The 12,752-nt window shown below is 41.6% G+C and overlaps 1 protein-coding gene across 3 annotated transcripts in view; it reads right to left on the bottom strand.

The window, feature by feature from the left end:
* The window catches only part of OSBPL8 (oxysterol binding protein like 8), a 166,639-nt gene that overhangs the window by 116,760 nt on the left and 37,127 nt on the right, over window positions 1–12,752 (bottom strand). For 2 of the 3 annotated variants that reach the window (XM_075012541.1, XM_075012573.1), the window contains exon 2: window positions 6,601–6,698. In XM_075012541.1, coding sequence (XP_074868642.1) covers window positions 6,601–6,642 — 42 coding nt within the window. In that variant the 5' untranslated portion in view covers window positions 6,643–6,698. Of the gene's footprint in view, window positions 1–2,560; window positions 2,729–6,600; window positions 6,699–12,752 lie in introns of those variants that run through there. The other variant, XM_075012532.1, reaches the window with a different exon arrangement.

Below are 12,752 nucleotides of genomic sequence, written 5' to 3'. Positions count from 1 at the left end.
CCTTGCATTTTGTCTTTCATACTCGTGATAACTTGTTTTTTCTTTACCAGCCCATGTCCAAGTATACTCTCCCTGTATCCCAAAAAGTCCTTGTAAATTCCTCCTATCACACTTTTTAGTCTTTCAGAACTTTCTCTGACACAGAATTATCTGCTCCCATTGCTTTTCCTGAAACAGATCTTCTCTCGTATATATTTAGAATAAAGACAAGAAGCATAACATCTGCTTCCACAGAAATTACCATTCCTTCTTTCTTACCATTTCCACATCATCAGTAAAGTACCCTCACCCCCATCACTTGAGCTATATTTTAGGGCCAAAATCATGTTTGAACAACGCAGTAATAAAGTTGCGCAGAGAAGCAGCCACCTGTCAGAAGGGAAATGTATACCTCAAAGATGAACAAAAGATCATTATGATCAAAGATTAAGCTGTCTTAAGCAAAAGAGTTTTACAGATACACTCATCCCTCCCTGTAAGAGCATAATTGGTTCGCAACTTTCTGCTCATAGATGAAAACTCATAAGAGGGACACTTTGGTGTATTGTAATGGGAATTTAAAGTCTGTGACTGGCTCCAAGTGCTCTTAATTCGGTGAAGGAGTGGCAGCATGTGAAGCTGATTTTGAAAGGTAAGTGAACCTTTTGGCGGGGGGAGGGGGGGTTGGAGAGGGTTAAAGGCTGGGGGCAGTTTGGGGCTATGAGCAGGAGGAAGGGTTAAAACCTGGTGGTGGGATGGGTCTGGAGGCAGATAGGAGGCCTTAAGGCTGCAGCAGGTTGGGTCCATGGGATGGGTTGAGGGGTTAAGGCTGCAGCAGGCTGGGTCTGTGGGCTGGAGCCACAGGGAGGGGGTAAGGCTCATATTAGCATGAGGAGTTCACTCATGTAGTGAGCAAAGGTAAGTATGTGTGTCCCTTGTTTTAGTGAGTATTTGTAAGTAAAGTACTCGTTTAACCAGGGACGAGTGTAGTTACAAGGACTCCAGAACACATACAGGAAATGGGTTACTTAAAACTGACACTGTACCTGAACAAAGGTGACCTTGTTCTTACTCAAGCCTAAATTAATTCTTTACCCTTCAGAAGGGGAATGGTAATGAGTGAGGTTGGAAGATGTTAACGATATTCTGTTTTTCCCCACCACAACCTGCCTCTTCAGTTTGTATGTTTTGAATGATCTTATTAACTGTATGTGAAACACTTGGCACAATAGGACCCCAAACTCTGTGAGGGAAACCGAGTGCTACTATGAATAGCACTGTTAAAAAATATCAGATTTCAGCTGATTGAATTTTAATGACCATAGGAAAGTTTAGGCCTAGCAGAATTCCAACTTCTCAAGGCACACCATCACTTAATCTTCATCCCAACACTTAAAATATAGATGAAGAATGCTCAAATTAGAATCCATTTAAATCAGCCATGCAGAGGAAGAATGAAGTGTGAAATAAAAAGATGCCATTGAGGACACAAAACTAGGAGGTTCAAAACAAACTAGCTGTGCCTACACTAGCTCCTTCCTTTCAGAAGGGGCATGGTAATGACTGAGGTCGGAAGATGTGAATGAGGTGCTGCCATGAATATGTAGCACCTCATTGCATAATGGTGGCCACAGCGATTCAAAAGTGCCACTTTCAAATTGCATGCTGCATGTTTAGACAGAGCCTTTCGAAACGACCCCCCAGTCTTCGAAAGCCCCTTATTCCTATTTGGTGTTAAGAATAATGGGCTTTCAAAGACTGGGGGGTCCTTCCAAAAAGCCCCATCTACACAGGTGGCATGTGATTTGAAAGCAGCACTTCTGAATCACTGTGGCCGCCCTTACGTTAAATGAGGCACTGCATATTCATGTCAGCACTCCTTTAGCATCTTCCGACCTCACTCTTTACCGAAAGGAAGGGGCTAGTGTAGACCCGGCTACTGTGCGGGTTCCACAACATCAGAGTTCGTATATCTCATGTCTTTTGAGACTTACTTAAAAAACAAACACACCCTTTTTACTAGTGTTCCCTACTTTTAAAATTCATTTCTAAAAATCAAGCTCAGCCAATTCACACACACTGGGTTATCACATCTCATGAGCCATGCGCCATGCAAAAAGCACAGGCTTTTGGGTGACAGTTCCAAAAACAACCAACTCTACTTCAAAGTAACCAAGCTACTTCACGGGAACATGAGTGTTCAGAAATTTCTCTGCAGTTCCATGAATGAAACTTGGGATAAACTAAAGGAACAGAGCTTCCAAGGGCTTCAAAACTGAAACAAGATTTGTGTGTATGGAACTGATGTTATTATGCCTGCTTGATCACCTGTTTCTATATGACCACTCAAATATGCACACTATAACCAAACTTTTTTGAAGCAAGAAGTACAGTTGAGTTTGAGAACAGCATCATCAGAACAGGAGAGTGAGTATAAGCATTGTTTTTAACTAAATTACTCACTCTTAGCTTCCCCATTTTCCAAATACATGCACAGAATGAACACTGCCTTTAATCAGACAAGAAAGCCACACTCCAAAAGCCAAGATAGAATACAGCCTATTGTTTGCTCTCTACCAACCCAGCAATTGAGCCTAGGTGGATGACATGAGATGTCTTCTCCTACAGACCAACAGCAGAGCTGCAACATGCGTGTAATCCTGCCACCAGACCTACTCCAAGATCTCCTCCCTCATCAGCAAAGGGCATGAACTGTAGAGCTGGAGACTTCAAACTCTCAGAGTAGACACTAAATAGCAAAAGAAATTGAATCATGAGTTACTTTCCCACTCATATTTGCGACTGCACTGATCTCTTTCCCCTGTGGTAAATGCAGCTATTGCTTAGGCCAGGAATACTTTGTCATCTTTACTCCAAAAACAATTAATTTGTTGGGAAAAAAAAAAAAAACCCTCCATACTTATGTTCTTCATATATTATTTTACTCCCTCCATCACCACACCTATTTCTCTCTCAGGTTAAATAAGAACAGAGCACAACGTAAACCAACCAGATCTCTGCAGTCAGCCAGTAAGTGGCCCACAAACCACAATTTAGGAACTTCTGCTCTAGAATATAATCCGTTGGGTATGTCTACACTAGCCCCGAGTTTAAAATTTAATTTCAAAAGGAGTCCCAATTTCAAAAGAGGCCGTGGAGCAGCCACACGCATAAATGGCCACTTTAGAAACTGTTTTTGTTGAAAAGGGGCATGCATTTTGAAAATCGCTCTTCCCATCCGGTTTCAGGAAGAGCAGCTCCTTTCAAAAACAGTTCCAAAACTGGGCACGTGTAGATGTTCAAGGGCTGTTATTTCAAAATAGCGGGTCCTCCATGGCAGCAGCCACAGGAAGCGCAGAGACACTCTAGGAAGCCCCAGCGGGGCTCTGTGGTCTTCAGGGCTAGCCTCTTAAAGCTGCACAGCCCCGGAAACCCTGTGCAGGAAGCTGAGAGCATGCCCAGAGCCTCAGGAGCACAAGCTCTGCCAGGCACATGCTCCACCAGCTCACAGCCACCACTGCCACTCAGCCCACTGGCTGGCTGGCAAGCCCCCCACCCCCAGGAGTCCCCCTCCTCCTAGCCTGAGGTGTCGCCAGAGGGAAGCCAGGGCCAGAAAAGGAGAGGCCCCTCCTGAACAGAAGCCACGATTAAAGATCTTCTGTGCCTCTGGGCAGAGGAGGACATGCTGTTGCACAGCACTGGGCGGCCCTGAAATGCAGCAGCCTTTGAACAGTTGTCACAGGGGCTGTGGAAGCAGGACCACTCCTAGCACACAGCTGATCAAGTACACTCAAACTAAAGGACCTGAGGCAGCCCTATAGCCAGGCCAGGAACGCCCTGAGGTGCCTGCACTACTGAACGCTGGACCAGCTCCACAGCTCAAAGGACACCCCTAAGCCAGTAGCCATGGTCGACACGGCCAGCCCCTACTCGGACCCTGACACAGACCCACACAACCAGCCAGGCCCATCAGGCTGGACCAGAGGGGTGGAGCCAGGGAGCAGCTCAGAGGACGAAAGCTCCCTTGTCATCACAGTCAGCTCTAGCACCTCCAGCCAGGCTCCCTTGAGACCAGTGTCCTGTTCTCTGGTGCCCCAGGCAGGTAACGGGTGAATCAGGCAGCTGGGGGGGTGGGGGAAGGGACGGGGCGGACCATCCTGTGTCACAGACGCAGGCATAGCAGCATCCAGCACCTGCGGACGGCACCCCTAACCCTCCCAAGCGGCAAGGGATGCGGGGGCCAGACCACAGCCAGTGGGCAGCCCACGGATGTGACCCCAGCAGCCACAAGGGAATCAGGCAACCGGACACTGTGTCGGGGGATGGCCAGGGGGATGGTGAGGGGACCAGGTGGGGCCCCTGGGACTAGGCAGCAGCACTGGTGGGTAGACCCCTCCCCCTAGTGTCTCCACAACCTCATCCTCCGAGGGCCGGACCAGTCCCATCCTGGCCATCAGCACACCAGCCCTGCCATCCAACGGGGCCAGGGAACTCCCATCCCTGCCACCCAGGCCACTGCCTGCCCAATCCTGGAGGGCCTGCCATCACCAGCACTTCCACCTGGAGAAGGCCACAGAAGCCCACACTGCTGCCATCCAGGAGCAGACAGCTGTCCTCTGGGAGTGGCTTCAGATGAAGCAGGAAGACAGGGCCTGGGAGCGGTAGGTCTGGGGTGAAGTGGTCACTGTCCTCCAGCATCTTGCCCCGCCATAGGTAGCCACGTTAGTTTGTAGCTTCCACCAAAAAAGCAGTCCTGCAGCACTTTAAAGACTAACATTTATTTATAAGTTAGTGAGCTTCTGTGACTAAAACCCACTTCTTCAGACTTTAGCAGACAATTAAAAGCCAGGGTTTATGTAGCAAGGGGTGTGGGGGCAGGGGGGAAAAATGACACACATGCTCATGTGTCACTAATAGGAACAGTGGAAACAGTAAATTAAGCGGGAAGGATGCCATTCCTGACAATATTGATGGTGCAGAAACTGCCCTTGCAGTGTGTAAGATAATTGAGATATCTGTTGAACCAGAGGTTAAATGGGTCAAACATGCAAATGAATTCCAATTCAGATGTTTCCCTCCATAATCTTGTGGTAGAAGAATGGCTACTTTCACATCCTTCACTGAATGTCCAGGGAGGTTCATGTGTTCCCCTATAGGTTTATGTGCACTCCAATTCCTGATGCTGGATTTACATCCATTGGCACAGAGACTGTCTAGTTTGTCCACTGTACATGGCAGTAGGGCATTGCTTCTTTTGATTGCCTATTTTCATGGCCAAGTACTGCTGTTAGACTTTATATTTGCTTTTATTGGCAACCAAAAGATATTAAGTAAAAATAAATGAATAAATAAAAAAATCCTGAATTACTTTAAGCATTCCTTTGGTCTCACTGGAGAAAGAAAAAATTCTAAATGAGTTTTACTTTGTTTTCGAAGGTGGAGATGGGCTCAGAAAATGACTTAGTCACATTTCACTAGACCACACTATTTACTAGGCCGCTCATGGAAATTCATTTAATACTGGACTTTTTAACCAAGTAAATTAGACTCCTCTAAAGAACTGTCCATGTGGAGGAGGATCAAAAGCTATTCTTCCTTTAGTTACCATAAGCATGCAAAACACATTAGTGCATCTTCTGTTAACAAAATCTCACGTATGAGCTTGGACAATTTTTGCAGTAATCTTAGAGAATAATTTAAACAAATAAAGCTTAAAATATTATCATAGCAGCACAACATTATGAGTTCATCTTTTTTCAATTATTTATTTCAATTTTCAGCTGAGATGGTATAATTATTTAATTATGTTTATATTAAAAATAAGTTTTATAAGACTTAAAATTGTCAAGATCATATATCAAAATACAGAAAGTAAATATTCATAAATGAAATTCTAATAAGGTCTCAGGCAAAGTAAAAAAATGCTTATTAGCTGTAAATTTATAATCACCAGTTATGGAAATAACTTTGTTAGTGTTCATGTGGTGAAATCTCTATTTAACATTTTCCAATAAAAATCTAGTTCTTACATGCCTGCTCATAACCAGGCTTCAGCAGTTTGTCATCTTCACTATTTTATTTAGTATGTTAAACATAGTTAACACATAGTACTCGTTGCCCTTGAAAAGTCCTGGACATCCCTATCTATGGAGGATTGTAAATCCTTTGATACAGTCCCTGCTCCAATCTCCTTAGTGCATCTAGGATTGTGGGACCCTAATACTCATGGAAGTCTATGTGTACTATCATTTCCTCTGACTCTTATCTCACAAAGCAGCACCTCCAGTTCCCAAACACTGACTGAGAAAAGAAAGCTAGCCTGCCCTGCTCCTATGCCGATTTGCCAAACTGACAGAAATGCCCTCTATTACCTTACCTCTCAAAATAATGAGTATTTAGTCTATGAATCAAACATTTCCTCTGTGGTTTGAAAGGTACTACAAAACAGAGTCAACCAGGCAGGCCTTATTTAGTAAATGGTGGTACATTTTACCTGGATGATGAAATAAAACTTCTACTTTTTACATGTCTTGACCAAATGTACTGCTAGTTCAAGATACAAATAAGATCAATTATCCTAAAACTCCCCAACGTTAATGTTCAATCACTGATGTTACTCACCGAAATTCTGTCAGGTTCCCCTTCAAGCAAGAGAGTCTCCATGTTGAAAGATGCCTCTTCTCTATTTCTTTCAACTAGAGTTCCTCCATCCTGCAAACCTGCATACCCCGGAAAAGAACAAATCTATCATTGGTGGCTAAAATTAATATTGCTAATCAACAGCCCTAGCGTTCTTCACCAATAACGCACAAGAACACGGCTCAACAAAAATTATGAATTAATTCCTACCATATATATATATACACACACACACACACACACACACACACACACACACACCCCCTTGAGGATTCCATATACAATCTGCACCAAAGGTTTACATTAAAACAAAATAAGGTTGCAACATGAAGTACCTAAAATTCAAAGAACGATCACATTACGGTTGGCCTATTTTGCACATGCATTCCAATAACCTTTACATATTACATGCCATTCTCTTTACAAGATCCCAGCTCATTCAAGGAACAGAGCTAAAAAAAGGGCAGTGAATTAACAACAGTCAGTAAAAAACAGTTTCTTCTGTATCTTTTTACATCGTCTTAGTTCAATATGCAGGCTGCAATTACTGTACAACATCCAAATCCTTCAGTGAAAAAGGAATGATTTTCTTTTACAAGTTTTTCTTTTGCACTTTAGTCAGAAATTTTGATCTTACACCAAAATTTAAGCCCGTGCAGAACTGAGGCACAGAGACTAAAAAGACTTTGCCATTTATTGTGCCACTTTTTTTTTTTTTTTTTTTTTTTTTAAGCTTTTACTCAAAAAGACACACAGGATCATTCATCAGGACCTCTACCTTACCTGCCTGTAATGGCTAATATCACCTCTACAGCCCTTTTTAAAAATTGGTGTCACATTAACTATCCTCCAAGTAATCTCATACAGAAGGTGATTTAAATGATAGGTTACAGCAGCATTTCTCTAATTTGGAAACAGAACACCTTTTGAGCTTGGCATACATTGATGGAACACATACATGCTGGTTGAGAGTGGACAGCTTCATATCAAAAAGCTGCCACATGCATAATGCTCAAAAGTTGATTTGATTTAACAGTTAGCTTTTAAAATGTCTTATTTTACAAAGAACAAAAAACCAAGAGAAAATCATCTCAATGAACACCCTAGGCCACGTCTACACGTACACGCTACTTCGAAGTAGCGGCGCCAACTTCGAAATAGTGCCCGTTACGGCTACGGGTGTTGGGCGCTATTTCAAAGTTGAAATCAACGTTAGGCAGCGAGACGTTGAAGTCGCTAACCTCATGAGGGGATGGAAATAGCGCCCTACTTCGAAGTTGAACGTCGAAGTAGGGCATGTGTAGACGATCCGCGTCCCGTAACATCAAAATAGTGGTGTCTGCCATGGCGGCCATCAGCTGAGGGGTTGAGAGACGCTCTCTCTCCAGCCCCTGCGGTGTCTATGGTCACCGTGTGCAGCAGCCCTTAGCCCAGGGCTTCTGGCTGCTGCTGCTGCAGCTGCAGCTGGGGATCCATGCTGCATGCACAGGGTCTGCAACCAGTTGTCAGCTCTGTGGATCTTGTGTTGTTTAGTGCAACTGTGTCTGGGAGAGGCCCTTTAAGGGAGCAGCTTGCTGTTGAGTCCGCCCTGTGACCCTGTCTGCAGCTGTTCCTGGCACCCTTATTTCGATGTGTGCTACTTTGGCGTGTAGACGTTCCCTTGCAGCGCCTATTTCAATGTGGTGCTGCCCAATGTCGACGTTGAACGTCGACGTTGCCAGCCCTGGAGGACGTGTAGACGTTATTCATCGAAATAGACTATTTCGATGTAGCGTGCACGTGTAGGACGTAGCCCTAATGTTCTTCTGATAGGAGGAAGGTTAGCAGCACTATAATTAAGCACAAACCCCAAACATCAATCTGAAAGCGAAGAGGAGGATGGGTAGTTTTGTACAAAAATAGAAAGGAAGCATTCAAAAAAAAGGAACGTCCTTCCTGAAAGCTTGAAAACATTTTTTATGAAAGAGAAATGCAAAACAAATTAGGAATGGAAAAATACTTTTAAATTTTGTGGTTTTATGAATTTTATTTTTTTTAAACACACAGAAAACTATTGGAAAATAAAAACATTTGACAAGTTTTTTTTTTTTTAAACGGGAAGAGTGTTTTTGCATCTTCTGATCACAAAGCTGCTTAATATTAGGAACGATGTTTGATTCTCATGTCACGTGCAGCATGCCATGATTTCTCTAAACACGACTCATGCTGAAACAAACAATCTGAATCAATTGATTGTTTCAGCACAAGTATAGTATTATGAATGTTATAAATATTAATATACATCCAATCTAAATACTATTCAAATACCTTTCTATTTTGATACACAATTTCATATTTAATATTTTAGAAGGAAGAAAATATATCACTAGCATTAAAAATATTTTCATGAAACACCTAATCGCACCACATGGAACACCAGCATTCCATGGAATACAGCATGGAAACTCTTACAGAATGAAGTTTCAGTTTGTTCCAAAAGCCTCTTTTAATGACACCTTAGATAGGTCACCTGAAAAGACTAGCTCACGATTGGGAGTCTCCCTCACAACCTCAGCCATGAAGACCAATGCAATTAGAGTTTATTTTCTAGTCACTTAGTATGTCAGTTTCAGTGCTGACAATATTTGCATTCGGGAGTTGAATTTAAGTTTCGCATTCTTATTGGCATTCTATTTAAGCTTTTAATGTTCACATTTCCGTGAATCTTAAGGACGTGAAACAGGCTTCATTAAAATAAAAGTAGCCTCATATAATTATCCCATTACAGAAGCTGGTGCTAAGAAATGAACAACTTTTTCAAAAATTATGATTAAAAATAGTGAGACTTTTCAATAATCCAGTACCCACGCAATCTCAGCAAAAACATTATTAAAGTTTGCTGGTTTCATCAACAAGATTTGCCTTCTACAAGATAGATTGATACAGCTGATGAAATATCAGTTTACAGCATTAATTTCTCCTCTTAATGCTTCTCTGAGGGCCACGTCAATTATGAGTTACTGGACAAAAATAGGTTGTAAGGCTGCACTAAAAAGTATTAAATTCTGGATCCTCCCCTCAGAGGATCTCAAAAGTACTGGATAAACAGGGAACTGGCTACAGACCTCTTACCCTCATCTTCAAGATTGAAATGAAGCAGTCGTAAAAAGTTTCTGCACAATCTAAGGGGAAATCAAATTCAGGCAGCTTCTTGATAAAATATCCATCTAAAAATGCATCAATGGGTTTTCTAAACTATAATATGAATAAGAGAGATGCCTGGTAGCCACAAACTACCTGAGGTAAACATAATTAAGTTAATGGAATACTTCAGTAGTGAACAAGAATATTTTGAGTCAGAAAAATCTGGAAAATTGTATCTAAAAAGCCAGGTGCAACATAATATTAAAAATCCAAACCGTGAACATGTGGAAACCCCAGATAACATAAGCAAATGCAGAAAAAAAATGCTTACTTTCATACAAAAACTATCTGCTACTAGTTACAATTAGTTTATTTAACCTTAACTGTGATTTATCTATCTAAAAAGTGACAATGAATTAGAAGCTACTTTGGCAACTTCTACAAGCAGCATGCATGGGACAAAACTGAAAATATTAGAAGTAAAGAGAAGTAAGGGAAATAGAAAAATGGGAAAGTAAACCAAACAGGAATAGAGTTAGAGTTAATTTATACTACGAAAGCTATGGATAATACAAAGCATATTATAGCCAAAGTTGTTAGCACCACCTGTTAAGGTTTCCCAGCACCTCCCACTGTAAGAGCCTATTTTCAGCTGCTTGTAAGTTTGACAAACACTTACCATTCCAGCTGAAATTTTTCCTTGCCAGCTCATCTGACTTAAAGTAGAAGTGGTTTGGCAAAACCCAGCCAAAATGGTTGACCCATTGCCAACGGGGAAAAAAAAAAAAAAAAAAAGACACATGAAAGTTCCAGCGACTTGTTCACTAAAAAAAGATGTCTTCTGAAGCAAAGACTTGAAATTTTGCCTTTTTTGTCAAGAATGGGCCATTTAGCATCTCTGTGAAAGTCTAAGTTTCTATAGGCTCAGCAAAGATTTGTTACAGCGTAATAGCTAAAATTGCTGAACATGTAGCCTAAGCAAGCATGCCTGAGCCCTTCAGCGCCTATGTGAAATTACACTGACTCATGTGCTTCAGCCAAGAGCTACAGATCTAAAGCCTGACTTCCTCGCTAACAACTGCTCCCAGCTTTTCCAGGTTCGGTAACACCCAGACATGGCAGCTGATTGGATTCTCAGTGCAGATCTCCCTGCTGGAAACAAGAAGCCCTGGGCAGCTGGGAGTAGGAAGGGGAGAAGCCCTGGGGAACAACTGGTTCTCATCCACACCATTGGCTCTCTTCAGGCAGCAGAGCCACTTCTGGTGAGGAAACACATGACCAACAGAATGAGGGCAATGTGGACATCACTGCAGTGGTGGTAAGTTGATCTCACACAGGTCAATTTAAGACCATAGTGTGGACATGCCTTTAGCTATACCGAGTTCAAATGCCCTTTTTAGTCTCAAGACTTTCCTAAACCTGCCTCTTTCTTCCTTGCCCCAGATCACACATCCCCCTCCTCCCCGCATGCACCCCCCCCTCACACCCCACAAGAGCGATCCCAAAACAGAATTCTGATGCGTAAAGGATGAAGTACTAGAGATCCCATGACATCCACTAGGGATATGACAATAGCTATTGGTATTATACAGGAGGAGCTCAAACTCTGCAGAAGTTGGCTGTACTATAAAAGCTTTGATAAGCATTAAAATTAGGAGATCATGAAAAATGTGTAAGTGTAATGGTTGACAAGATTAACACATGTGTAGTTTAGTTACTTCACATCTACCATCTTGAAATTTTTATCAATACCCAGAAGCAGTGCCAGGGAATGGTATTATATTTACCCGCTACTTGAAATTTACAAGTTAGTGAGTGATGTTGGCATTGCCCCAACAGTAAATCAATTTTATTTCTTTAATAAATTGTGGTGCATAATCTGATTTAAAAGACAATGAAACTTTTAGCAATAAAATATAGTAAGTTCACAGTTCAAGGAAACACGGTTTATGCATTATACCTTGGTTTCAATGAAATTCTTGGAAAGCTTGAGATATCCTATCACTTAAAACATTAATTTAATTCTGGCATCAGAAGATCCCTTTCAAATGGATCAAAAGCTTGCTGACATTTTTACTCAAACTCAAGAGAAAAAGTTGCCCCATATTACGGCAAGTGGACCTTCCAGGACATTCTTAATCATCACTGTTTAAGAACTGGGGGCATCCCCTTGCATTTTCCAAACTGAATGAACCCAGTATTTTTTGGAACAATATGCAGATAAAACTGACTCTTTTTACATTGAAAATGCAAGTTTAGTAAAATCTTATCTGTGGTTATTGTCCAGACAGTTACCTACAGGACTATGTTCTTTTAATGATAATCACGGATTACAGTAACCTTGCTTGGTAGTTCTGAACCAGTGTAAGTTTACAGTGTCACTCTGTCCCATGTTATGGAAAAAATTAAACACTGCAAAGGAAGAATGATAGTACCTTGTCTACATCAAATGTTTATCAGGCACTGCATGGAACCTACAGTAGCTATTAATATTTTGTAATACTACAACTGCGTATAAAAGTTAAACTTCATAGAGGCTGTTTGGAAAAGTGATGACCTTGATGCTCTTTCCTTTAATAGCTAGCAATCAAAAAAGTCCCACCTCGCCAACCTTCCAACTCCAGCTCTACCCTGGAGGACTGGAACTGCATCCTCATTTAGAGAGTCATGTTTTTCCCCATCCACTGTTGGTTATTTTTAAATAACCTTCTGAAACTTGGAAAATTAATGATCTGACAGAACATTTAAATCACAATTTACTGCTGCCTATCTTATGTCTGACAAAATTTTCAGTCAGAAGAGGAGACTTCATTTGACTCCAGCAGCACTTGTAAATTTCTATCCCAACTCTTGTAGTATTATTACAATAAAGTAAAAGCATAAAGTTTATTTTATTAACCTAATCAGTTCATTTTCACCTAGAAAATGATTAGCATGAGAAGTTAACATCTTCCTCTCAACAACTCAAGCCCCAGGAAAACGACCTGCATTTTGATGGATAAAGACCAATT

The sequence above is a fragment of the Carettochelys insculpta genome, chromosome 1 (assembly GCF_033958435.1).
Source record: "Carettochelys insculpta isolate YL-2023 chromosome 1, ASM3395843v1, whole genome shotgun sequence".
Taxonomy (NCBI): Eukaryota; Metazoa; Chordata; order Testudines; family Carettochelyidae; genus Carettochelys; species Carettochelys insculpta.
This window is presented reverse-complemented; position numbering and strand designations above follow the sequence as displayed.